The sequence below is a fragment of the Pyrus communis genome, chromosome 6 (genome assembly GCF_963583255.1).
Source record: "Pyrus communis chromosome 6, drPyrComm1.1, whole genome shotgun sequence".
Taxonomy (NCBI): Eukaryota; Viridiplantae; Streptophyta; class Magnoliopsida; order Rosales; family Rosaceae; genus Pyrus; species Pyrus communis.
Genome location: NC_084808.1, coordinates 28,903,101 through 28,928,363, shown reverse-complemented (window position 1 = coordinate 28,928,363; position 25,263 = coordinate 28,903,101). Strand labels below are relative to the sequence as shown.

The window sequence follows — 25,263 nt, the reverse complement described above, 5'->3', positions numbered from 1 at the left end:
CGCTTTTGGATTTTAGCTTCCACATCAGATATGAAAATGGTTTGTACAAACGACATGATTATTTTGATTCACACTAGAGGAGGAAGGATAAGAATTTAAACTGGGGACGTCGAGGATTAAGAAGAAAGACGATACAACCATAATTTAATAATTTTGAAATTTAAAAAAAAAAAAAAAAAAAAAAAAAAAAAAAAAAAAAAAAAACCTAAACTCTCACAAATTAAACGCGTAAAATAAAAGAAAAGGAGTTGGCGTCGCCGAATTGGAGCTCCAACTGAAAACGAGTTGGCAACTCACCGCCCCAAATCAACACCCAACAGCGATTCGGAGCTTGCCGCTGTTAACAAAAAAAGAAATTAACCAAAAATTAAAATATATATAAATTAAGAGAAAAAAGGAACGAAAATACTCCAACAAAGGGACGTCCTGCATTTCCTCTCAAATAAAATCTACCCAAATGTCGGTGAGTGTTTTTTTTTTCCCTTATATATCTTCAATTTTGAGATAATTTCTTTAATTTTTAGATTGCCCTTAATGCTTTCTGTATTTTCAGTTTCCCCTAAAATTATTGCGTTGAGAGTTTTCTGTGCAGACTCCGGCGGAACCTGCAAATGAGGGGATTGAAGCACTTCCCCAGTCAACAGCTCCCACACAAATCTCCACAACCAAACCTTCAGACGTGAGAAAATACTACTACTTCTTCTGTATTAGCATTCGTCGCGAAATCCGTGGTTATTAGCCGTTAGCTCGTTTGAAGTCCTTTTAAAATGACTAAAAACGCATTTGATGAAAGTGTTTTTGAAACCAATCATTCTCAGTAAAAATGCAAGTGTTTTTGGAACCTAAAAACACTTTCGTCAAAAGCGTTTTTAGTCATTTTAAAAGTAAATTTCGAAACAAGCTCCAATTTTGTAACCAAAAAACGGATGTGATTCTCTTGTGGAGCCGATTTCAATTCCCTCTCCCTGCTCCATGCAGTTTAGATTGGTTTAAAGTAAAATATGGCTTCGTTAAACAACATAGAATATTGCTTGTAGTGCATTGGTTTTGGACTGATTGAATGCGCATTTCATATACAGATAAAAACAGTTCAAGTTAGCAACATCTCGCAAGCCATTACTGACAGGGATATCAAGGAGTTCTGTTCATTTTCTGGAGATATTCAATATGTTGAAATGCAACGGTACACATTTTTTACTTATATCGGTCACAGTTATAGTACATTCGCGATTCTGAAGATTTCGGTGTTATATTTTTGCAGGGAAACGGAAAATACACAGCTCGCCTACGTTACCTTCAAGGAATCGCAAGGGGCAGATACAGCAGTTCTTCTGTCGGTATGTTCACTGCTAATCCAAGATTGTTAACCGCATCGAGCTCATTTGCGGTCATGAGTTGCTTGTTCGCGTATATGTTAGCCGAGCCTAATGCAGAAGGCATTTTTCACTACCATGTGTGTTGTTTTTCTTTTAATTCAGGGAGCCACCGTAGCTGATCTTGCTGTCACCATTAGACCCGCCAAGGATTACAAGCTGCCTCCTGAAGCTATTCCGCTCCCATCAAGCCCGGTAAATACTATGGCTTGCATCCATTTATGTGTTATATATCTTTCAACCATTTAATCTTGCGGAGCGTAAATTTGGGGGTAAACTTTTCAGTCCTGTTGTCTTTCGAGAGTAGAACATAAAATTGGAGGCCATATGAAGATTTGATCATTACTTAATAGTCTTATGTGCCTAAAACTTCTTGTGTGTACGCGCTTCAAATGAGTGGCGTTTCTTACTATAACGTATTCACCTTTGAAGGAGAAAAAGCTGGTTGCTGCTAGTTCTGCTGTAAAGAAGGCAGAAGATGTGGCCAGCGCTATGCTCGCCAAGGGATACACCTTAGGAAAGGATGCCATTAACAAGGCGAAGGAGTTTGACGAGAGGCATAAGTTGACATCAAATGCCTCTGCCACAGTTGTTTCGATTAACCAGAAGATGGGGCTGACGGAGAAGCTAAGTGCCGGAACAGCTGTTGTAAGCGAAAAGGTGAAAGAAATGGATCAAAGGTTCATGGTATCCGAAAAGACAAAGTCAGCCTTTGCTGTTGCTGAGCAGAAGGCAAGCAGCGCGGGATCTGCTATCATGAGCAACCCTTATGTATTGACCGGGGCTTCTTGGGTTTCAAACGCACTCAGCGCAGTTGCAAAGGTGGCTGATGATGTGGGCATGATGACCAACGAGAAGGTGGAGAGGGCCGAGGAGGAAAAGAAGGAGATCATGGACAGGCAGAGGACAGAGATCATCACTGACTTTGCCCAGACCCATCTTGACGAGTCTTCTGCTCCCAAGCCTTCTCTTCCGGTCAGTTCTCCCGATGACATGAAGGCTGGAGTTAAATGACGGGTGTGTACAGATGAAGTATTTTTCGGTTTTCCCTGTATCTATGGTTTCATACAAGGATTCTGTTGTAAAGTAAAAAAACCTTGTTCAGTAGGAATGTACTAGTCGTTGATATGATAAATCTGCAAAGTTTGACGTAGGAGATTTAAGTGAATTCGGGAAGGCAGAAAGTTTAAGCAACTGGTGTCATGAAATCGAAGAAAGCAAGGCCAGTATTTTGGAAATGCCGATAAACCGCCTGATGTTAGCTTCTACGGAGTGCGCTTTGAAGAAGAGATTTATCAACGCTAATAATACTAAGCCAGCAAAAGAACCGGTCCTTCTCTAACAAGGATGCACATGGTGCAGAGATTTCGAAAAACAGAATTATCAACCCGACCATATAAACCTTCAAACTTTACGCAGATGTTCAAGCATTAGAGCTAGAGGTATCAATAATTCAATCCTTAGCAGAGCATCCACTAGATTTATGTATGCTAGAAAACCTAATACATTTTCTCTAAACAAAAACAAAAAGTTGAGAACCCAAGCATGAAAAGCGGTTTCGTTTTCCCGAATATTTTCATGGTGAGTAATGACAAGCTTTTCAAGCAGAAGGTCTTACAGTTTACGTGTGGTCCTTCGCAACAATTTAGAAGGTACAATTTCAGTTATTTTTATGGAGTGATTACAAGTTGCCGCAGTGTCGTGTTGATTGACAAAAGAATCAGATTCGTTTTACCTCTTGATCAGGCTTTAGAAGGCTCAGCTCGATCTACCTTCCGTCTATGCCTTTAGATGAGTAGGAAATCAGAAACAGAATGGTGATGTACCTGTTCCTTTACCTGCTAGGATGCTCTCATACATACTTTAACAACCACTCTAGGCTCTGTCAAATGTAGCACATTGTCAGCTACGTTAATATATAATGATTATATGAAATTGCAATCGAAACTTTTAGGAACTTAAATGGAGAAATGAAAATGCGATTGAAATTCATGATATCAGAATTCATCCATACCTCTATGCATTCGTGTAGATCATCACCTTCTGTTCTCACATGAGTCTGCAAAACCATGAGATCGCGTCAATGAGTAATTGAGAACTGGATGTGTTCTTCACGATAACAGAACCCCGTCGCTCTACATTATAGTCTAATGTAGTTTGAAAGAAAAATTCTGGCAATTACCTCTATTACTCGTTGGCGGGACACATCACGATTGCCTTCTAAAGAAGCCAGGATGACAAGAGCAGCTGCAACAGTTGAAGGCCAGTAACGAAGTTGGCCGTGGTCCTGCATCTGCAGCACTGCCAGGTACTTGGCCCTCTTCTCCACCTGTCCATCAGCTCTAGCAGCTTTCAAATAGAACCTGCGTTATCCAGATTAAACTCTGGCAATTTAGTTCAAGGGATAAAGATATCAAGATTGCAAGGGAAACTGTGTATGCATCATGTCTAATATAGTAGCATTTGGGAGTAAAGGGGGAGGGTGGGAGTTACCATAAGAAGTTATAGATGGTGGGGAGAAAACACTGGAAGCTGAGGACCTCCTGAACTAGCCATTCCATTGCCACCACTTCACATCTGCTGTACATATTGCTTCCTACGTAGAACTTCTTCTTCCGCACGCTGAAAACGGCCATCAGAAAGGTATAATTAGAACGAAAGCGTGACGCATCTTGCTTCGTTATGTCTCAAATTTATTTGAAATACCAAACAGAATAGACAGATATGAAAAGTATAAATCTGAACCAGTTGTAGGGCTGGTTTTCTTCAATTCTTGCAGCCAGTGTGAGGCAGGCTATTCCAGCAGTCTGAAGGGTCCTTTTGTTCTTGAAATATCCTTTGCTTAAGAATCTGTCAAGAAGGCTTACTCCTAAAAACTTCGTCTCCGCCTGTAGCTCCGTTTCAGTAGACCGCTGCTTGTTGGCAAAACCAATCAAAAGCACATTAACAACAGATAATGACAGATTATAAGCAACACAAATTGACAATTAACTACTAAATCACGATTTTTTATTCTTAAATAGCCACCCATTACTAATTAGAAATTAAATGCCAACTAATTAATCATGATTAAGCATTAAAACGTGTGAAATTCCTTTATAAGCGGAAAATCGTGAGCGTACATATAGGAGAAATTTTTCAGTGTGACGGGCACACGAAATGATACATTACATGTTACTATACAAATGGTGAGATATGTGTGTTAAAAAAAAATCTTGTCCAACGAGCAACAAACTCTAGGTGCCCCCAATAACTATTACAAGTGCACGTGCAACTACTGCGTGGTAAGTGCGTGCAACGTGAAAGTAATGTAATTAATATGTCCAAAATTTCTTGTTGTAAATTAATTGTATCGAATTTACGTTAAAGCATATTTCACAAAGATGTATAATCTCATGCACCCTGAATATTCGCTAATATTTTGTATCACATGCTTTGGCCAATAGGAGAACAGAAAAAACCGTGATAAAGTACATGTTTGATTCATCAATGACGTGGCATGAAATCATTGGATGTTAAATTAGTTGTTGGAATCGTGAATGTAGAAAGTACGTTCTACAGTAACGGCATATTCTCCGGAAATAAACCAGAACTAATTACGGCTATTAATTGAACTTCGATCGGAGAAGGAAACAAAAACGGCGATTATTTTGTGAAACGAGGTTTTCGGTAAAGCGATTCACCTCGATTATCCAACGGACCATTTGCCGCCGTTGATGGAGGATAACATTGCCGCACTCCGTCGTGGAAGAGTAGTCCTCCGTGTAGTCTCGCAAATACAATTGCATCCTCTCTCTTTTCCTCAGCAGCTGATAGCTCTCTTCGTCCTCCTCGTCTTCGAACTCAAGAAACTAAAATGATAATTATTAATATAATAAAATATGAAATATATTAAAATCTTTGCAAAAAATGATAATTATTAATATAATAAAATATGAAATATAATAAAATGTGTAATTCTGTTTGGCTGGCGAGAAAGTGCAGGAAAGCAAGGGAAAATTGAACTAGTAAGCCTGGACTTGAGGAAACTTACTGTCGATTGATCTTTACACACTTCGTTAACGCGGGAAGCATCATCGAGACATGAAGCAGTGCTCGATCTCGAAAATCCTTCTCTGTATTGGAGGAGCAAGGTGAAAGTAAGTGAAGGAGTTGAATCTTCATCCGAACGCTCTGAGAATTCGCTTCCAGAATCGAAGAAAATAGACGGCGTGTACTCTGAGAGATTGAGGTCGGAATGCACGTCGAAAATATCCGATTGGAGCTCCGAGAACGTCTGACTGGAAGAGTACTCTGAAACGTCGTCGTAAGAGAATTGCTCCTTACAAGCGAGGTCAGAGTCGATTGGAAAGCTCTCCGGCCTCTGATCAATTATCGACTCAGAGTTTGAAACGATGAAATTCTCGGCGAAGTAGTTTCCCGAAATTGCAGGAAAATCAAATTCCGGTGCTCCACCATCATTGGCCGTTTTCTCTGCTAGTTTGACTTCAGAGCACAATTCGACGCCAGAATTGAATGAAGTGACTTCGTTTTCCTTCAATCCAAGCGAAACATTATCGCATTCGGAAATCTCCGATCTAGTAACGGCTTCAGAGCCTTCATTTCCTCCAATTTCCTTCTTCAGCTTCAAATTTCCCTCTGCGAAGCCTCCAAAACCAGCTCCGGAATTAGACTCCACGCACGAGGATTCAGAAACCTCAGGTTCGCCGTCTTTCTTCACCGCCTTTCCTCCACAATACGATCTCGTAGTTCTCTGATAAGGTGCGTCGCGGTACTTCTCAGCTCCGGAGCCTTCAGTTTCATCGAACTGCCTCTTCCTCAAAGCAGACCTCGCCTCGGTCTCAGATCCGACGGAAACTCTGCTCGACTCGCACGAAACTTCACCGCCGAAGTAGAAACACGAGGTCGAGTTCACAGAGAAACCAGAGAAACCGGAGGTCTCGTTGCGAGCATTGTGCTTCAGAGGCGAGTAAAGAACCGGAGAGATCTGAGGTCGCTTCCGGCGAGGGAGCACTGACCGGAGCTTCTTCCTCGCCTCCAGGTACGGCGCCGCTTGGAGGTTCTGCATCGCTCGGATTGATTTGCACTTCATTTTTTCGAATTAGTTTTGAAATTAGAATTTGTGAATTTGCAGAGATTGTGTGTGTGTGTGTGTGTGAGGGCTGTTTGGTTGGTTTCAGTGTGAAAGTGAGAAACGGAGATGGAAGAGAGAAAAGGAAGGGAGTCAGTTTTAAGAAGGCGGTTATGGAAGTTGGAGGCGATAGGTCCTTTTTGGTCTTTTCATGGTCCCACTACTCATGTCAATACTCCGTGAATCCGTACATTGAGCGATTAGAGGAGGTCCTATTTGGTCTTTTCGTATTTGCATTGCGCGCTCCATTTACGTCAATGTTGGGCTTAATGTGGTATATGGGCCGTCCACTTCAGAGTTAATTATACCAAAGGCCCAATATTAACCTTTAACAGCTCTTCCGTGGAAGGCCCAGTAGAGTTTGATTCGTGTTCATTACTTTTGGTTTAAAGGCCCAATAATAAAAATCAATAACAAATACTTTAGGGACCCAATAAATAGTAGAATCAAATTCAAAGGTCTTGCAAAAAATTTCTTAACTTCCACGCAAAATATTTCCTAAAACTTAATTTCAATTTTTTCACAAAATTTGTGAGTTATAACCCATGTTTTCAACTCGATGTTGGGAATAAGCCAAAATTCAAGTCATTCTCGTTGCATCACATGTTTCCTAAATTTAATTTAGGATATTCTGAAGATTTTCGGCATATAAAAAAATATTTAGGGGAACATTATTAGTTCATATTATTATTTCTACTTTTTAACTTTAGAAATCAATAAAAATAACTTTCGGGACTCGATAAATGGTAGAATCACATCCAAAGGTCTTGCAAAATTTTCCTTAGCTCCCGCACAAAATATTTTGTAAAAGTAAAATTTCAAATTTTTTTCACAAAAATAGTGGGTTATAACCCACGTTTTGAACTCGATTTTGGGAAGTTTTATAGGATTAATTAAGCCCAAATTCGAGTCATACTCATCGCGTCGCATGTTTCCTAAAATTAAAATTAGACATTTCGAAGATATTCGGCATATAAAAAAATATTTAGGGGCACACTATTAGTCCATGTTATTGTTGCTACTTTTCACCTTTAAAAATCAAGAAAAGTGCTTCCGGGACTTAACAAATGGTACAATCACATCCAAAGGTCTTGCAAAAAATTTCCTAAGCTCCCATGCAAAATGTTTTTTAAAACTAAAATTTCATTTGTTTTTTCACAAAATTTGTGAGTTATATATAACCCATGTTTTCAACTTTATTTTGAAATTTTTTTCAAGATTAATTATAAGTCAAAATTCGAGTCATTCTCGTTGCGCCACATGTTTCCTAAAAATAGTTTTCGGACCTAATAAATGGTAGGATCACATCCAAAGATCTTGCAAAAATTTTGTTAGCTCCCACTCAAAATATTTCTTACAACTTGAAATTTTTTTCATTTAAAATTGTGAGTTATAACCTACCTTTTCAAATCAAATTTGGAAATTTAATGAGATTAATCATAAACCAAAATTCAAGTCATTCTCCCATGCCACATGTTTCCTAAAATTAATTTAGCACATTCTGACAAATTTCGGCATATGAAAAAATGTTTAGGGGCCAATTATTAGTTTATATTACTTTTTCAATTTTTTCTAATTTAAAAATTCAAAAAAAAAATAGTTTTGGGTTTTATTAGACAGTATGATCGCATTCAAATCTTACAAAATTTTCCTTAGCTCTCACGTAAAATTTTCATAAAAATTGTGAGTTATAACCCACGTTTTCAAATTAAATTTGGAAATTTTTACAAGATTAATTATAAGCTAAAATTTGAGTCATTCTCGTCGCACTACTTGTTTCCTAAAATTAATTTAGGACCATCTGAAGATTTTCGGCACATAAAAAAGTATTTGGGGGCCGACTATTAGTTTATTTTTTTATTTTTTATTTTTTAACTTTGAAAATCAATAAAAAATAATTTCGTTTTCAAATCAACTTTAAAAATTTTTACAAAATTAATTATAAACCAAATTTCGGAGTCACTTTCCCCGCAAGGCGGTTTTGTTACTCCTCGGGGCCATGGTAAATTTCTGTTATGTACAGACACAGTAATTAGTGAAAATTCTCTCACCCAGTTACCTACCATTCAAACTTAGGACAAACCAATAAAACGATCTGTGTCTAATAAAGTCATAATTTGGTACCAAAATCCCTAACACCTACAGGAAGCTTCGCTGTGACACGTAGATATCGTCGTCAACCTTTGGCAAAGTAAGCCCCTTCCAATCTCGTATTTACCTGTCGTTTCAATTCAGCAGCTCACGAAATTAGGGTTTCAATTCGTTATGCAGATTGTTTGATTGCGCCATTAAATTAGGAAGAAGAAATCATGGGCTTGTCGTCTGCCACTACTACGGCTACCACTCCAGAGGGAGTGAAATTGTGCATATTCGATTTGAGGAGGGGTCAGAACGAAGGGCAGGAGTTGGACAAGATACTCTTCTTCTTTCCAGCTGATTTGCCCTTCTCCGCCCAATTCTCTGTGATCGGGCTCAGTGAAGGACTCATCACATTTACAAGGTTTCTACTTTTTTTTGCAATTGCATTTTCTGGGGGGTTTTGGTTTTTAATTAGAAGAATTGGGTTGTGTTTTGTGCAGAATCTTCTCTCCGGAGGCTGCTTGCGAGGCCATTGAAGCAGAGAGGCATTCCCATGTCTTTTACGAGGCGGAACCCGATATCTGGATGGTCATGGTGAGCTCTTGTTTCTTCATTTTCTATTATTTGAGTTATTTTTCAGTTAAGTTCGAATCCCCCTGCCCACATTTTGGATTAGATTAGAATCATTGCTCTACATTGTGGTAGGTAGTGGAGAAAAACAAGGAGTTTGAACCGATTTGGAGAAGTGATGCATTGAGGAAGGTTCTCAAGGAAGTACATTCTCTTTTCGTGATGTTTCATGGATCGATAAGAGCGTTGCTTGATAAAGACCCCGGTGGAGGACTAACTCGACCGCATTTGTACCATTTCATCATGGACTATCTCGGTGGTAAGTCATCGTACAATTGTGTTCCTACTAGTTGCATTGAAGTCCAGTTTTATATCGTCTTTGGGGTTAAAATTTCATTGTATAGTCACTAATTGCCAGCATTTCAAAAGCGGTCTCCATTCGATGAGTGTTGCTGGGGTAATACTGAAGTTGCTGTATCATGCTGTCTCGATTGGATTTTTCTTCCTGAGTAATGCTGAAGTTGCTGTGTCTCATATGTGTGGTTTTACTCTCTGCGGCAGATTTTCTGGTTGGGAAGAAACTACTGCTACCCTCATTCCGTGACTCTTTGAAGGAGCGTGGAACTGTACAGATGCTTACTGTAGGGCGGGAAGCAGCAATCGAAGTTCAGGTTTTTTTTCAGAATATATTTTAATCATATGTTAGAGGAATATATAAGCCTTGTTCACATATTGGCCAGTAATTTTCATCTCATTCAGTTTCACAGTTATACTATAGATTCTTCGACCTTAACTTTTAATCCAGTGCTTCTTTACCATTAGGTCTATCTATCATCACTAACAGTCCTATTAGCTACCTTTTAGCCTACTTTTATTGTTCAAAACTCTACATCTTTGTACGTACGAGGACTTCTAAGTTCTACCTGAACCTCCTAATACTAGTTTTTCGTTGTTAATGCAATATCGTATAGTTTTATTTTGTATAGTTCTTTTAATGAGTTCACTTGTCTTTGCAGTCGCTTGTTAGGGTACTTGAATCTTGTGCTGGGAACATGCCGTGTCACTCATTAATCTTGTTTCAGGACCTGTTGGTGTCCACCACACTTTCTCCTGTATGGTTTGATCCTAACATTGGTGTTTTTTAATCATTTCAAAAGCCATCTAGTGTTCAAGTTCAAGAAAACCTTAAGAACTGAGATAAATTTTATTTTGAATTTTCGTAGCAGGAGTGCTAGGAGTGCGCAGTACATTTATTTTGGAAATGCTAACTTCCGTGAATTTTGTTTCCCTATTTTTGTTAGGATGATACCGTAAACCTCTTTGCATATGCTGTTTTAAGGTTGACTCCCCGTGCTTTATCCTCTGGAGTAAGTTCCTGGTCCTATTTACGGAAGGGAGCTACATCCTCAGGTTCTAGTTTGGCCCGTCCTGATGCTGTTCCAGAACAATTGCATGGCTCACTTGACAACTCTCCTACTGGAGATAACAGTTCTCGTGTCGTACGGCCCTTGCAACCTGATAAGTGGTCCAAAGGAAAGGACGGTTTTCTTGTCAGTGATATTTGGGGTGCAGAGACTAGTACTGGAGCTTCTGCCACCCCAACAGTTTTGCTTCATCAGACAGAGGAGAGAATGTATCTGTGTACCCATCAGCATAAGAGTCTCACCTTAATTTTTCTCCTTCCTGTTTCTACGGTACTAAATGGCGATCAAGGTATTTCTGCAGTGAAGCAGCAAGTTCTTGAAAATGTGAGCTTTCTAGCTCTGCTGTTAACTGTAATGCTTATGTTATCAAACAGCTTCTCTAAATATAAACTTGTCATTGGCATTGTCATTACCATTTACCAGGTATCCCTAAAGCTGTTGAAAGTTGAAGAGAAATTATCAAAAGGATGGGGTGGTGAGAATGCGTATCATGTTAGTGGATATCGGTATTTACTAGTGGATGGAGACAGAAGTGTATCCAGGGCTTCTCCACCAGGAAAAGTCACTACCCTTACCAAGGTAAAACAACCTGCCACAGTGTTTGTCTTGCTCTCTTGTTCCGCACAGTCCCTGTTAAAACAGCCATTTGGTTGAGGATCTTCACCTTGTTTACTACATCTAAAATTTATAAGTCCCTAGCTGCAGCTAAGAAATTATGGGAGAGAACTTAGGTGGCCATTATTCTATTCTTTTTCAGTCTTCTGCTTTTCTTACTGGTACCACGCTCATGATATTCATCAGCTAGACTAGGTTGCATCTTCAGTGCATTCTTCTACATTGGGCGTTATCCGTGGCCCTAATGCAGTTGGTTTTTGCAAGATAGGCTTAGTGGTTACTGACCAGACTAGATCTCATGAAATTAATGCTGATTTATGACTTTTATCTATTGGTTCCAAGTTGTCCATTTTTCTCGTCTGTGGCAGGACTCCTTACTTGCCTTAAGTAAGGTCAGAGAAGAAGTTGATTTGGAAAAAAGTAGAACGAAATCGGATAATGCTGGTCACGAGAAAGAATTGGAAGTTAGCATCAGAGCAAAAAACAATGCTTGGGTTATTGCTCGGGTTACAAGAGGGAAGGAGCTTTATATGGTTTTAGAGAAAGCCAATGAAACGCTTCTCTATGCCTCTGATGCTGTTGAGAAGTTCAGCAACAGGTACTACATATTTTGTTCAATGCTGCACTTTTTCACGGATCACTCGTGAGGACAATGCGCTAGAGCATATTTACGGATTAGTTATTTTCTTTGAGTTTTGCAGGTACTGCAATGGAGCTTTCTCGTTGAATTAGGGGAAATTTCTTGTTTTTGAGATGTATACTAAGTCAGTGCGACGAAATGAGAGGTGCGCCCTACCTGATTGTTGCTCAGTATTGTGCTATTTCCTACTGGCTCTGTGCACCTCACATCGAACCGTTGGCCCTCAGCACTGTAGATTTCTGTGACAACACACTTGCAAGTAGAAAATAGATATCATTTATCATTTCGTTGTCATGTACTTTCTGATTTGTATTTGCAAGTGTTTCTTGGTTTACTATTAGTCCGTAGTCTCTATGATCGTGCCCTTTGACGTTGGGGAAGAGTTGTGCCTGTGTTGGGGCTGCTTCTTAAAGGCCTATACTATGACTACGTTTGACAGGAAAATTTAAAAGTGATTTAGAGTAATACAAGTGCTTCCGGGAGAAGCACTTTCAAGTGTTTTATAAGGAAACACAATGCTTGTATTTTCAATTGAAATTTCAACATGTTTGTAGCAAAAGCGTTTACGAGCAAAAGTGCTTTGTACATACATAGAAACAAGTGGACCCTTATGATCAAGAATTGATTGTAGGGATGAAAACAAAACAAAACCCAGCATTTGCATTTTCAGTGCTTTTTTCCTGTTTTTCCTTTAACTTTTTACCCAAGGCACTGCACTGAAGCAGCTCCCGCCAGTTTTGAGAATCATGGTTAAAAAAAATCTGTGGGAACAAAAGAGTGCTTAGTCAACAAGGCAACGCGTTGATTTGAAACTTGAAAGTAATAGCACTCTAATTTGTGGACAAGTAATTAGCTACGCGTCAACGCAAACCAGTCAACTGAATGATAAACTAACCTGTTCTTTTCTGTTTCAACTTTCCATACTACTGTAGGCTGGAAGAAGATGCATCTCTCTCTTCCTTTTCGTTTCATCCCCACCTTGGTGGTTGCAATGGCAGTTGCATCAGCGGCGGCCACGGTATCATCCCAGTCGCAGCAGCCGTGGTCACTAGAACTGGAAGCCCGGGCTCTGCTTGCCAGCGGGTGGTGGAGTGGCCACACCAACCATCTCTGCGAGTGGCCCGGCATTACTTGCAACACTGCCGGAAGCATCACGGAGATTTCGCTGCCACCTGAGTTCCAGTTGGGGGACGATGGCAATTTTGGAAAATTCAACTTCTCTTGCTTTCCAAACATTGTTCGTCTTCGGCTTCATGCAAGAGGACTCAAGGGCAGCATTCCATCTGAAATAGGTACTCTTTCCAAGCTCAAGCACCTTGACCTTTCTTACAATCAAATTACTGGTTATATCCCTTCAAGTCTTTGGAACTTGAAAAACTTGGTCACCCTGCAACTATCAGCAAACAGGCTCACTGGTCCAATTCCCACCACCATTGGCCGTTTAACTAGTTTGAAATCTTTGTCCCTCGAATGGAACCAGATCAACGGTTCCATCCCTTTCGAAATAGGGGATTTGAACAACTTGGAACATTTGGATTTTAGTGCTAACAGTCTCACCGGTTCAATTCCTCCGTCTCTAAGTCATCTAGTCAAGCTCAAGGCACTAAACCTGTCCATGAACAAGATATCCGGAGTCATACCTCATGAGCTTTCTCAGTTAACACAATTACAATATCTTGTTCTTTCGTCAAACCAAATTTCGGGTAACATAATACCTGAAATCGGATCACTTTTCAATCTTTTGGTTCTAGACCTTTCCAGTAACAGTCTAATAGGATCGATCCCAACTGATCTTGGGAATTGCTCGAAGTTACAACTCTTGTTATTGAGCCGCAACTTTTTAACTGGGATTATTCCCGCTCGGATTGGTTACCTCTCTGCACTGACTAGTATTGACCTCAGCCATAACTCACTACGAGGAAAAGTACCTTCTGAGCTTGGGAGCCTGAGGAATTCGGTGGAATATTTAGACCTCAGCCACAATAAACTCACTGGTACCATTCCCCCTTCTTTCAATTTGTTGCACAGAGCTCGTCGACTCAGTTTGTCAAACAATTCCTTGAAGGGTCATATCCCAACTGATCTCCAGCATTCGTTTCCACCTGATGCATTTGTCGGCGGCAACAATGATTCATTTGGTGACTCGATAGGAACCAGGTCCAGCAGCAAGAACTTGGTCCTCGTGAAAATCTTGGTTCCTGGAATTCTTTTAGCTTTCCTCATTCTTGGTTATTTTGTTTTTCCTCGATGTTTATTACTTCGGAAAAACAAGTCCGGTGGAGTAACAAAGAACGGAGATTTATTCTCGATATGGAATTTTGATGGAAAAATCGCATACGAGGATATCACGAAAGCAACAGAAAACTTTGACATAAAATACTGTATTGGGAGCGGAGCTTATGGCAGTGTTTACAAAGCACAGCTACCAAGCGGAAAAGTAGTAGCCGTGAAGAAGCTCCACCACTGGGAAGCTGGGGAACCAGCTCTGTTCAAGAGTTTCAAGAATGAAGCAAGAATGCTGTCAAAAATCCGACATCGAAACATTGTGAAGCTTCTTGGGTTTTGCTTGCACAGGCGTTGTATGTTCTTGGTGTATGAATACAAGGAAAGGGGAAGCTTGTTCAGTGTTCTGGGCAATGATGTTGAAGCTGCAGATTTGGATTGGACCAAGAGGTTACATATCATCGAAGGCGTAGCGCATGCGTTGTCATACATGCATCACAACTGCACCCTACCGATCATTCACCGAAGCTTGAGTAGCAGCAATATTCTTCTCAACTCGGACATGGTGGCTTCTTTATCCGACTTTGGCACAGCACGGCTCTTATATCCTCATTTGCGTAATCGAACAATAATACTTGCCGGCACTCCGGTATACATTGCACCAGGTGAACCCATAGTTTTCTCAGCTTTTTTAACTTCACTTATTCTTTGATTCAGCTCTTATATCCTAATACACTTGCTTGTTTTCCGTAAACCAGAACTTTCACACACACTTGCCGTGACTGAAAAATGCGATGTTTATGGTTTTGGAGTGCTCACCCTGGAAATAATCATGGGAAGACATCCAGGAGAACTTCTTTCCTTGATCTCCGCATCTTCCTCACAGTCCTCAAAGTTGCCATCGCTTCTACAAATAACGTTGGAAGATGTATTGGATCCACGGCTCTCTCCTCCCAGCAATCGACAAACAGCTTCTGGTGTGGTTATGGTTACGACATTGGCGTTGGGATGCTTGCGCACCAAACCAAAATCTCGTCCAACGATGGAACAAGTAACGAAGGAGCTTCTTGTTCGTAGACCTCAGTTGCCCAAGCCTCTTGATTCGATTTCGCTACAGGAACTTATGAACCAAGAAATTTATCAGATGGAAAAGAAATAGGAGAACCTTGTGTAATTCACTTCGCCCCGTTGAGCAATCCATCGAAAAACAACACTCTTTCATTCATTCGCAGATAGAACCCGAAGACTTTATTTATTTGTACTTGCAATTAGTAAACAAAGTAATGCCGTCGTTTTTACATCGTCTCAGATCATATGTTCCAGATTTTCTACTTCAGAAAAGCGAAAACAAAAACGAAAGAAGAATGAAAGAAAAAAATACAGAAAAAATGAAACAGTAGGGAAAGCCAAGAATAAAAAGTGCTTTTCGTAGAAGCAGTTGCCTCCACAAGAATCTACATGAGCTTGTAGTAGCAGTTGTCTCCGGCAAGAAGGAAGTTATAAGGAACGCCGCAGCCGCACCTGAAGCGAATGACTTGGCACTCTTCCAACCTCTCCACCCTCACTGATTCTTCAAATTTTCTCTCGCAATCATCCTGCAACAATCCAAAGCTTAATTAACACCAGAATTAATCCAATTTACGAACGAAAGAAATTAAGAACACCAGTAGGTACCTCAGCAGCGCTGACAGAGTTAGTGTTATGATTAGCATGCTGATCAGTGGGTGACGTGCCTCCATTTTCATCTTGTTCTTGATGGTGTTGTTCTTCGTCGCCTTCGTCATGATCTTCGACTTCATCAAGCATGACTTGTTGGAACCACAGGCTCATCTCTCTTACCCGGTTCTTTATCCTCGCAAGCCTCTGGAACCACACACAATAATCAATTTCCAAGAACCACCATGAAATTATTAATTAGCAAATTTAATTAATTCAGGAAAACCTTAGAATTGGGAGTTTCTTCATCCTCGTCACTGCCAGAGACGGTTTTCGGTGAGCGAGGAGTGGGATCGGAGACGGAGCGGCGGAGTTTGGGCTTCGAATTAATGGCCGAGTCAGAGGCAGAAGCGAAGACTTTATTGGTTGTTGGGGCAGGTGGTGGTGGTGACGGCGGTGTAACCGTGACAGTAGGCTCCGGAGGAGACTGGAGAGCCGGAGGAGTTGGGTTGAAAAAGAAAGTGTCGGAAATGCAGCGGCGGAGAAGAGGAGTAGGAGGGAGAGAAAGCTTCTCTTTCTTGGCGTTGGGTTCGGATACCGGCGGCGATTGGGTGGGGGATCGCCTCTTCAATGTTTTCGTGGGATTCTTGGGATCAACGACGGAGGAAGACTTGAAGGTGCTGTCAAGGCGGAGCCCGGAAAACCGATTCCTCACCGCCGCCGTCGCCTCCACTGAGTAGCCTTCTTTTTGTCTTCCTCCGGTGCAGTCAGCCATTGACTATCTGGAAAATGTGTTTGATTTTCTTTAATCTTGATTTCAATAATTGAATTAGGAAGTCTCTGTTTCTCTCAACTACCTGAATATCTAAACTGCATATAAAGGCCGACCCATCAAACGTTGACGGTTGATGATGGCGCCAAAACGAGAGGATTTGGATAAGGCTTTGCTTTTGATTAATATTAATGACCGTTGACTAATCATCCGAGCCCGTCTAGCTCAGTTGGTAGAGCGCAAGGCTCTTAACCTTGTGGTCGTGGGTTCGAGCCCCACGGTGGGCGCTTCCGGAATTTTTATTTTTTAAACATTTTCGTTCTCCCTCTTTTTTTTTTTTTTTTTTTTTTTTAACAAATGATATTATCTGCATTAAAAAGGAGGAGAGGTGGGCTTAGCTCACTATAGACTAGCAATAATGTAGTTCAAATTCGCCTTTGGTAAGAATTAAACCTAAGACCTCTCACAAATGAAGAGAAATACAACTATACCGTAGTGCTTAAGTGGCGTTTGTTTTCGTTCTTGTATATAAGCATGATGAATTTTAAATGCAGCTGTAAAAAAACTATACAAATGGCAAGTTTTGAGTACAAGTACCACAGCTGACGGGGGTACTAGTACTGTATCACTCTCATTTCTCCAATACGATACGATTCAACACATTCGCAAGTGCGGATATAACCGTAGCGACTGGTAGTTCACTAGCCAGTCTAAGAGCAATTTAAACAATGTCCGCCTGAATGCCACAAAAAATCTCCCGTGAAGTCTCGCAGAAGCTACGATGTCTACCAGATTTTTTAAGACATGTATGTTTCTTGACCTAAACAAAAGTGAACAAGTCAATTCCAGGGAATGTCTCAACAAAATAACTTCTAAGTTTAGAGAGTAACCTCACGAAAACACGTATAATCTGGTTAGGTTGACCCTAACTTACAACTCAACACTTAAAATAACCCCAGATGCCCACACTACAGTTAACCACAATCATTGTATCTCATTCATCTAGTGTTGCCTGCCTTCTGCTTTGCCTTCTCAATAAGCGGCTTCAACTGCTTCTTCTCGGCAAGAATCTTGAGGAAGTTAAACAGAAACGGAATGTAGTTGTGCTTCCTGCGAATGTTCTCTGTTCTCCACTTCTTAAACTTCTCTTCCTCCATCAAGATCTTCTCTGTTGCACCCTCAATCCCAGCATTGATTTCCGAAAGAGCTTTGTTCAGCGCTTCAAACTTGCTACCGTCAGCTGGTCTATCTTGCTGTGAGGCAGACAGCTGCTGCAAAATACGCTCCCTCTTCTTTTGGAGTTCCTTGAGTTCAGCAGTATACATCTCTTTCCTGTTCTTGATAATGGCCAAGAGATTGAATCTTATCTCGCTTTTGGAATACCTTTCAATACGTTCCTGGATTACAGGTTGTACCATCTGCAACCATTCCATGTCACCTTGCCCGCTGGGGCACTGTCCAAGGCTAATGGGTCCCTCCTTCAGTCCATCAAGCTCGTACAGGACTCCATCGACAGGCAAGTAGCTTATAAAATGGTAGACATCATCATCTTTTCCAGCTACCTTCTGCTCATCAGAAACAAATGGCTCAGGCCTTGCAAAACTATTATGGGCGGCACGGATGGCTTCACTATTGTTTATTGCCAATCCTTTCAGTTCAGGTGGAAAGTTCTTCGTAAATTCTTTCAGTTTTGACAGTTCAGGACCAATGTCAACATCTGGACAGTTCATGAGGATAGACAAGATTGCTTGGGTTGCACAAGCATTATTGATGACCTGGGAGGATATACAAACCTTCTGATAAGAAGACCTTACAAATATACCACTACTTTTACAATAAAAAACCAACCTGGCTTGCAAAAAACAAATTAGGATTTGGATCCTTAATTACAAGGCGGTCATCCTTTTCCCCTGGACGCCATTTGAATAGGAAAATCAAACCATACACTGGCCTGTAAATTTCAAGGGAAAAACAGTAACTAAAACAATGATAACATAGATATAAACCTCAAACATTTGTTTCAACAAAAATGAGGATATCTGCCCAGGAGATAAAATCTTAAACAGAAACTAACGTACCTCAGATTGTTCAGAGAATCGAGGTCCAATGAATACAGTTCCTCAACCTGCAAGGTCACACCAACGGAAATAAAGTAAACAATTTCTTTGATAAGTAAAAGTTGGATATAGCCAAGAAGGGGAAAAGGGGGAAGTGTTAGATATAATCGATCTACCAACAAAAGGAGCAAAGACATCTCCAAGAAGTAGTTATAGCCTAACCTCGAGCAGTAATAGTAGGCGTCAACTATAAACTAGGATAAGTGCATCCCAAACAAAATATAAATATAGAGTCATAGACATAAAAGACGTCAAAGAAAGCGTACCTGCACGCCTTTTACTTGCATCTGCTGAATAAGTTCAGTGAACACCCCTGAAAGGCAAAGCAGACCTTGAAAAAACTAGTACACTTCATGTATACTACAGCTGTTCCAATTTCTCGAAAATTATAAATTTGCTTCTTGGAAATTTGAAGTCCTCCTGCGTATTAACCATTACTAAATTACTCAAATCCTATACGCTATCAATCTGCGTCGCCATATCACAACTTTCATCACTCAAACGGTCCCAAAAACACATTCCCAAAACCAAACTTATGGACCCCATAATGCTTATTGCTAGAAATATCAATTCTCGTAGAGCATGTGATGTGTTTCACTTCAGTACAATTGATATATCAAAAACAACGAACTATACAGTTCCACGTCAAGACTATCGCTCAAACATTAATATACATGGTACCAAATGGACAAGAAAGATGTAACTATACCTGGGTCGGACTCAATCGTGCACCAAGACATGATGAAAAACAATTAATCTGGTAAGAAAGGTAAAAAAGGGTAATTAAGAAACACCATAAGAGGGAAAAAAAACAAAAATAATTATAAAATTATGAGCTTTAAACAAATTCGGGGCACAATTTTAGCAAAAAATTAACAAAATTACATAACTTTAGATGCAGAAATTAACACAAAAGCAAATTAAATTGGCAGCCCAGCAAACAATTTACAACAAACCTACTAATTCCTTCACAGAAATGATATGTTGGTTCGATAATACAATGCAGTAAAATCAATGCCAATCGACCGAGTACGAGAAGCCCCAATTCAGGTAAAGAGGGTTTTACTTTTATTCCTCTAATCAGTTCAAAACGACGACGTTAGCAGGTCCCCGGAATAAGAGAACCAGTGAGGTAGCGGGGAAGAAGACAGAAGTTACCAGAAACCGACACGACGTCGTCTGCCTCCTCCACCGCCGTGTAGAGATTTTGAGCGAGTTGGTCTGCTTCTCGTCCCCCGTTCCTTCCTCTTCGCGGTTTGTCTCTCTGTTTTCTGTTTTTTCTATTTTTCACTTTAATAAAGCCCATCATGATGAAATTAGGAGTCATTATCAATTACAAAGGCCCATAACAGTAAAGTAAAAATATGGGCGGAGGCCCAAATCCGAACTTATAGTTTTTTGGGTTATCTTTTCTTGCTGATAGAGATTCTGGTATTGCTGTGGGTTTTTTTTTTTTTTTTTTTTTTTTTTGAGTATTTTTGGTGTGTATTTGGATTTTTTAATTTATTTATTTTTGTTCTAATGATGAAAGATTGAATTCTCCTGACCTTATTGATTGCTGAAAATCTGGAGACCTGATCTGAAGAACGAAGAACATCCATGCATGATAAGATTTTGCTCCATATCGTTTTGTTTCAGTTATTTACCAGATAATTCATTGGTCCTTTGTGTAATATTACATTATCTATGAATTAATGCTGCTAATTTTCTATATATCCAAAATATTTATTTAAAAAAAATGTAAACACAAGTAATATATATCCATGTGTGCACACTATCATCTCATTCTACGGTTTCTAGTACTCTTAATGAATATCGTACTTTCTCAAAAAATAATAATAATAATTGTTGAAAGAAGGTATACAATTCGATTTTGGTAAGAAAACCGGGTAGGTTCAGTTTTACAGAGATTTATTATTATTATTATTATTATTATTATTATTATTATTATAAACGTACTATATTGGTGTAGTTGTTATTTCTTGGTTTGTAACTTATTAATTCATGGTTTTGAATGAAACTTTTTAATTTCGTTAGTTGATTTATATTTCTAGTTTCAACTTGAACTTAAATTTATTTATTATGACACAAATTTTGAAGTTACACAAAAATTTAGCACTCAAATCAAACCCACATAAAAATTGGCAAGCGTATGGATTAGGCTTGTGCCTCACACACGCCTAGTCGGCTAATCTATTTTAGCTTCAGCATTTGTAAGTGGCATGTGGCAGACACACGCCTTAATATAAAAACAAAATATATCTAAATCTAATACTAAAATACAAAAGTTGAAAAAAAATATACTACATAACTATAAAAACTTAAAAGTACTTTGAAAATAGTAACAGTTGTTATGCAGCTGGGTTCACCTGTCCGGAAGAGGATCCTTTCTTGAGCTCAGGATGAGGATCCTTCTGATCACGAAATTCGGACTGTTCAATTTTAATCCAACAGCTCTAAACAGGGAGTTCCCTAAAAAGTTATAATAATTGCAACTGTTGGATTAAAATTGAACGGTTTGGATTTCGTGATCAGAAGGATCCCCATCCTATGCTCAGAGGTTCCTCTTCCCACCTGTCCAATACCAATGATACGAAGAGCTAGCTTTGCTACCCTAAAAGTCTACTTGCTTGCAGACTTCTTGTTTGAAATTTTAGATTCCGTTTTCATTGGTATTTGCTTTTTGCTCACTCTTTACAAATTTTTTTATTTATTTTTTTTTTTTTTAACACTTCCTTCAAGGAATGAAGAAACAAAAGCTGCTAACAGCAATTGGTTGGCAACTTCGTATGTCTCTCTTGTGAATACGGCAGTTTACTTATTCTTTTTTATTGGAATAGATCAGAATACTTTGAAAAAATTTGGATAAAAAATTCAGAGTTATCAGAATTGGTAAATACATTCCGATTTGTTCTCAATTCTTTTAAAATATTTGGATTCTTACTATAAAAAAATGGGCAACTTAATTCAACTTGCACAGCTAGATGCCTGTGAATGCGGTCATCGTGGCTTGCGGTGCACACACGCCTCTGAAGTGACAGATCAAACAATAAAATATAAAAAACAATGAAAGTGGCCTGTGGCAGACACACGCCTTAATACAAAATATAATGAACAAAATGTATTTAAGAACTAATACTAAAATACAAAGTTGATAACAACACGTATCATAAAATTATAAAAAGTCAGAATACTATATAAATATATATATCTAAATAATTGCAGAACAGCGTTATAAAATTTGGAGTCATCGGAATTACTAAATGCCTTCCGATTTGTTCCAATCTTTTAAAATAGTTCGAACATAAATGTTACAAAGAGTTTTGTTTAAAATGAGATTTACCATAAATTTTCTTTTACTTTATAATTTAACGTTAATTTTTTTATATTAATATTATAAAATATAATGCAAGAAATATGAAAGTGAAAGAAAATATACTAAAATTTTATTTTTTGAAAAAAAAAAAAGAACTCTTCACATTTCTCATCAAATTCAAAATTTTCAGGTTCGAATTTAGAAATTTTATTGTAAAAAAGGGGCAAGTCATTTCAACTTGCACGACTACGTCCATGTCAATGTGGTCATCGAGGCCTGTTTTGCGCACACGCCTTTGAAGTAACAGATGATCAAAATTGAACACAACTCTGTATTTTATTCTCTTTTCTTAAATTCTTTTGGGGGAGTTCAGACCTAGTGTGCCAAGATTTTCTCTACCTACCTTCTGCCTGTTTTTTGGTATTGGCAGGTCTTTATTTTTATTCGACTAGAAATTAAAAAAAAAAAGCAAAAAATTAAAGGAAAATGAAAGAACCAAAGCAGAAAACTGGGTCACTGGGCTGCCATTTTTCGATCAAGTTCTCCCTCATGCTTTTTCATTTTTATTTCTCATCTTTCCCTCTTCTTCGAGAGGTTTCCCTTTTATTTTCATATTTTTCTTCTTGTTTTTCTGAAATCCTCACCTTAAAACTGCACTTGCAAATTAAAATTGTATAAAACTCCCAGTTCCGTTGGGTCTTTCCGACGTGGGTCGAGTGTCCCATTAGAAGGGATGAAGACCTGAGATTCCCAGACCTTCATGTGGTAGCAGACCTTCTGAATAAATCTTCAGAGCCACAGATTCTGAAGTAATATTCCCCACTGAACGTGTAAAGGCTACAACTGTCTGTACTAATATAATTGCATCGACTGTTTTTCTGATGCTAAGGATACTCTCTCTGATACCTTATAATTTAATGTCAATTTACGTATCAATATTATAAAATATTACGAAAAAATCTATTTTGATGGAGTCTTTAGCATTTCTCTTTCCTAATTTAGATTCCAAATTCCGTCTCCATATGCTTGCGATACCACCTGCATGCCCTACTATGCATGCAAGCGTACAAAGTCTTGGATTTTTGTGTGCAAGGCCGGCAGGCAGGTTTATTCAAGCAAGGTTTATTCAATAATAATTTGGTCGTCGTCATTGTTTGTTAACCCAGTCAAAACTTGAGGACCATTCGGTGAGTTAGATGAGATTAAATTTTAGGGATATGATTGGATTGGCAGTGATATGTAAGACATAACTTGTAACCATGTATAAGGATATGTTAGATAAACCACTCTATTATGGATTCATAATCCATCATGTTCACTCATGTCTATCTCATATTTTGACACAACAAACAACAGAGGGGACTCAAGTCTATTTTAGCTGGTCACAACCTATTCCAACCAGCCCACCAGACAAGCAAAAATCTTTGGTTATTAATAAACACATAGATAAAATTAGGAGAATGTGGATGCGGTCCCTAACTACCAATGTTCTTTAACTGAAACCTTGGTAGTTTTTAGTTTTTTATCGAAGTCCTTGACATTACTGTTATAATGTATTTTTATGTAAGTTATTCTATTTTTAATTAAAAATTGAAATTTGTAGTTGTTTACAGTAATTAATGAGATTTTAAATAAACCCATAATTTATAGGATTAAAAAGATTATCTTAAAAAATATATATATGATAAAAGATAAACTATACTATTCAATGTGTGTGTGTGTACAAAAACATGGGTACTTCATCAAAACTAACCAAAAAATTATTGTACCATGTAACATCCCACATCGCCCAGGGGAGTGATCCTTAAATGTATATTTCCATCCCTACCTAGCACGGGGCCTTTTGGGAGCTCACTGGCTTCGGGTTCCGTAGGAACTCCGAAGTTAAGCGAGAAGGGGGCTAGAGCAATCCTATGATGGGTGACCCACTGGGAAGTTGCTCGTGAGTTCCCAAAAACAAAACCGTGAGGGAATGGTAAGCCCAAAGCGGACAATATCGTGCTAAGGTGGTGGAGTGGGCCCGGGAAGTGATCCGCCCCGGGCCGGGATGTGACAAATTGGTATCAGAGCCTAACCCTGGCAGCGTGTGTGCCGACGAGGACGTCGGGCCCCTAAGGGGGGTGGATTGTAACATCCCACATCGTCCAGGGGAGTGATCCTTAAATGTATATTCCCATTGTAACATCCTACATCGCCCAGGGGAGTGATCCTTAAATGTATATTCCCATCCCTACCTAGCACGAGGCCTTTTGGGAGCTCACTGGCTTCGGGTTCCGTAGGAACTCCGAAGTTAAGCGAGAAGGGGGCTAGAGCAATCCCATGATGGGTGACCCACTGGGAAGTTGCTCGTGAGTTCCCAAAAACAAAACCGTGAGGGAATGGTAAGCCCAAAGCGGACAATATCGTGCTATGGTGGTGGAGCGGGCCCGGGAAGTGGTCCCGCCCGGGCCGGGATGTGACAATTGGTATCAGAGCCTAACCCTGGCCGTGTGTGTGCCAACGAGGAGGTCGGGCCCCTAAGGGGGGTGGATTGTAACATCCCACATCGCCCAGGGGAGTGATCCTTAAATGTATATTCCCATCCCTACCTAGCACGAGGCCTTTTGGGAGCTCACTGGCTTCGGGTTCCGTAGGAACTCCGAAGTTAAGCGAGAATGGGGCTAGAGCAATCCCATGATGGGTGACCCACTGGGAAGTTGCTCGTGAGTTCCCAAAAACAAAACCGTGAGGGAATGGTAAGCCCAAAGCGGACAATATCGTGCTACGGTGGTGGAGCGGGCCCGGGAAGTGGTCCCGCCCGAGCCGGGATGTGACATACCAAAACATGAGTACATTTTTCAAAAGCACAAAAGAAATAACAGATATTAGGCTTAATAATATTATTAAATTTCTTTCATTAAACTTGACATGAATACATTATGAAATCAACGAAATATAAAGTACTTATATAAGTTTAAAAAATAGATAAGAAAACACTTGAATTGAGTTTATATATAAAAATGGTTACATTTTATATATAATAAATTAGAATATTTAAGAATGGGTATATATAAGATTAGAAAAAATAAAAAAAATTATATGAATGGGTACATTTAAGATTAAAAAATTGAAAATCTTTTTATACAAAATCAATAGGTACAAACTTATTCTAATTTTATTTTTTTCATTTTGAAAATGTTTTGAATGGAAAATTAATTATATGACCATTAAAACCCAAATCAATTTCTAATTTTTATTTTAAAACATTATGTAACTGACATGAAAATTCATTAATACATTAATGCTAGGTCTTTGATCAAATCTAAAAACTGATAAGGTTTTGGTTAATGAACATTAGTAACTAGATA

General features: G+C 39.2%; 6 protein-coding genes and 1 non-coding gene across 10 annotated transcripts; 4 read left to right on the top strand and 3 right to left on the bottom strand.

Annotated features, from left to right (window-relative positions):
• The first annotated feature begins 457 nt into the window (after positions 1 to 457).
• On the top strand, positions 458 to 2,486 carry LOC137736399 (binding partner of ACD11 1-like). The gene is made up of 6 exons (XM_068475675.1): positions 458 to 463; positions 593 to 679; positions 1,080 to 1,183; positions 1,262 to 1,337; positions 1,479 to 1,568; positions 1,806 to 2,486. Exons 1-6 carry the CDS (start codon positions 458 to 460, stop codon positions 2,385 to 2,387), a joined length of 945 nt encoding a protein of 314 aa, XP_068331776.1. The 3' UTR covers positions 2,388 to 2,486.
• A 347-nt stretch (positions 2,487 to 2,833) lies between these two features.
• Positions 2,834 to 6,441, bottom strand: LOC137736398 (cyclin-SDS). Its single transcript, XM_068475674.1, has 7 exons — positions 5,407 to 6,441; positions 5,057 to 5,224; positions 4,119 to 4,285; positions 3,867 to 3,995; positions 3,556 to 3,736; positions 3,388 to 3,432; positions 2,834 to 3,255 (listed from the first exon to the last, which is right to left on the bottom strand). The coding sequence occupies exons 1-7, from the start codon at positions 6,439 to 6,441 to the stop codon at positions 3,226 to 3,228; spliced, it is 1,755 nt and encodes a 584-aa protein (XP_068331775.1). The 3' UTR covers positions 2,834 to 3,225.
• Positions 6,442 to 8,616: 2,175 nt separating this feature from the next.
• On the top strand, positions 8,617 to 12,172 carry LOC137737495 (vacuolar fusion protein CCZ1 homolog B-like). 2 transcript variants are annotated; one of them, XM_068476992.1, is made up of 11 exons: positions 8,617 to 8,695; positions 8,776 to 9,004; positions 9,084 to 9,177; positions 9,289 to 9,472; positions 9,572 to 9,610; positions 9,715 to 9,824; positions 10,170 to 10,265; positions 10,455 to 10,901; positions 11,001 to 11,156; positions 11,561 to 11,790; positions 11,894 to 12,172. In XM_068476992.1, the coding sequence occupies exons 2-11, from the start codon at positions 8,814 to 8,816 to the stop codon at positions 11,922 to 11,924; spliced, it is 1,578 nt and encodes a 525-aa protein (XP_068333093.1). In that variant the 5' UTR covers positions 8,617 to 8,695; positions 8,776 to 8,813; the 3' UTR covers positions 11,925 to 12,172. The 2 variants fall into 2 exon arrangements, with proteins under 2 accessions (XP_068333093.1, XP_068333094.1); XM_068476993.1 differs by lacking the exon at positions 9,572 to 9,610.
• A 203-nt stretch (positions 12,173 to 12,375) lies between these two features.
• Positions 12,376 to 15,246, top strand: LOC137737494 (MDIS1-interacting receptor like kinase 2-like). The gene is made up of 2 exons (XM_068476991.1): positions 12,376 to 14,720; positions 14,814 to 15,246. The coding sequence occupies exons 1-2, from the start codon at positions 12,776 to 12,778 to the stop codon at positions 15,212 to 15,214; spliced, it is 2,346 nt and encodes a 781-aa protein (XP_068333092.1). The 5' UTR covers positions 12,376 to 12,775; the 3' UTR covers positions 15,215 to 15,246.
• A 243-nt stretch (positions 15,247 to 15,489) lies between these two features.
• On the bottom strand, positions 15,490 to 16,552 carry LOC137737496 (uncharacterized). Its single transcript, XM_068476994.1, has 3 exons — positions 15,998 to 16,552; positions 15,730 to 15,918; positions 15,490 to 15,650 (listed from the first exon to the last, which is right to left on the bottom strand). Exons 1-3 carry the CDS (start codon positions 16,484 to 16,486, stop codon positions 15,510 to 15,512), a joined length of 819 nt encoding a protein of 272 aa, XP_068333095.1. The 5' UTR covers positions 16,487 to 16,552; the 3' UTR covers positions 15,490 to 15,509.
• A 145-nt stretch (positions 16,553 to 16,697) lies between these two features.
• On the top strand, positions 16,698 to 16,770 carry TRNAK-CUU (transfer RNA lysine (anticodon CUU)). The gene has a single exon. It is a non-coding gene; the product is annotated as a tRNA-Lys (tRNA).
• Positions 16,771 to 17,336: 566 nt separating this feature from the next.
• On the bottom strand, positions 17,337 to 19,871 carry LOC137737503 (ubiquitin carboxyl-terminal hydrolase 2-like). 3 transcript variants are annotated; one of them, XM_068477005.1, is made up of 6 exons: positions 19,759 to 19,871; positions 19,310 to 19,357; positions 18,867 to 18,913; positions 18,562 to 18,608; positions 18,332 to 18,434; positions 17,337 to 18,258 (listed from the first exon to the last, which is right to left on the bottom strand). In XM_068477005.1, exons 2-6 carry the CDS (start codon positions 19,338 to 19,340, stop codon positions 17,482 to 17,484), a joined length of 1,005 nt encoding a protein of 334 aa, XP_068333106.1. In that variant the 5' UTR covers positions 19,341 to 19,357; positions 19,759 to 19,871; the 3' UTR covers positions 17,337 to 17,481. The 3 variants fall into 3 exon arrangements, with proteins under 3 accessions (XP_068333106.1, XP_068333107.1, XP_068333108.1); XM_068477006.1 differs by having other exon boundaries at positions 19,557 to 19,853; XM_068477007.1 differs by having other exon boundaries at positions 19,667 to 19,853.
• Positions 19,872 to 25,263: the final 5,392 nt, after the last annotated feature.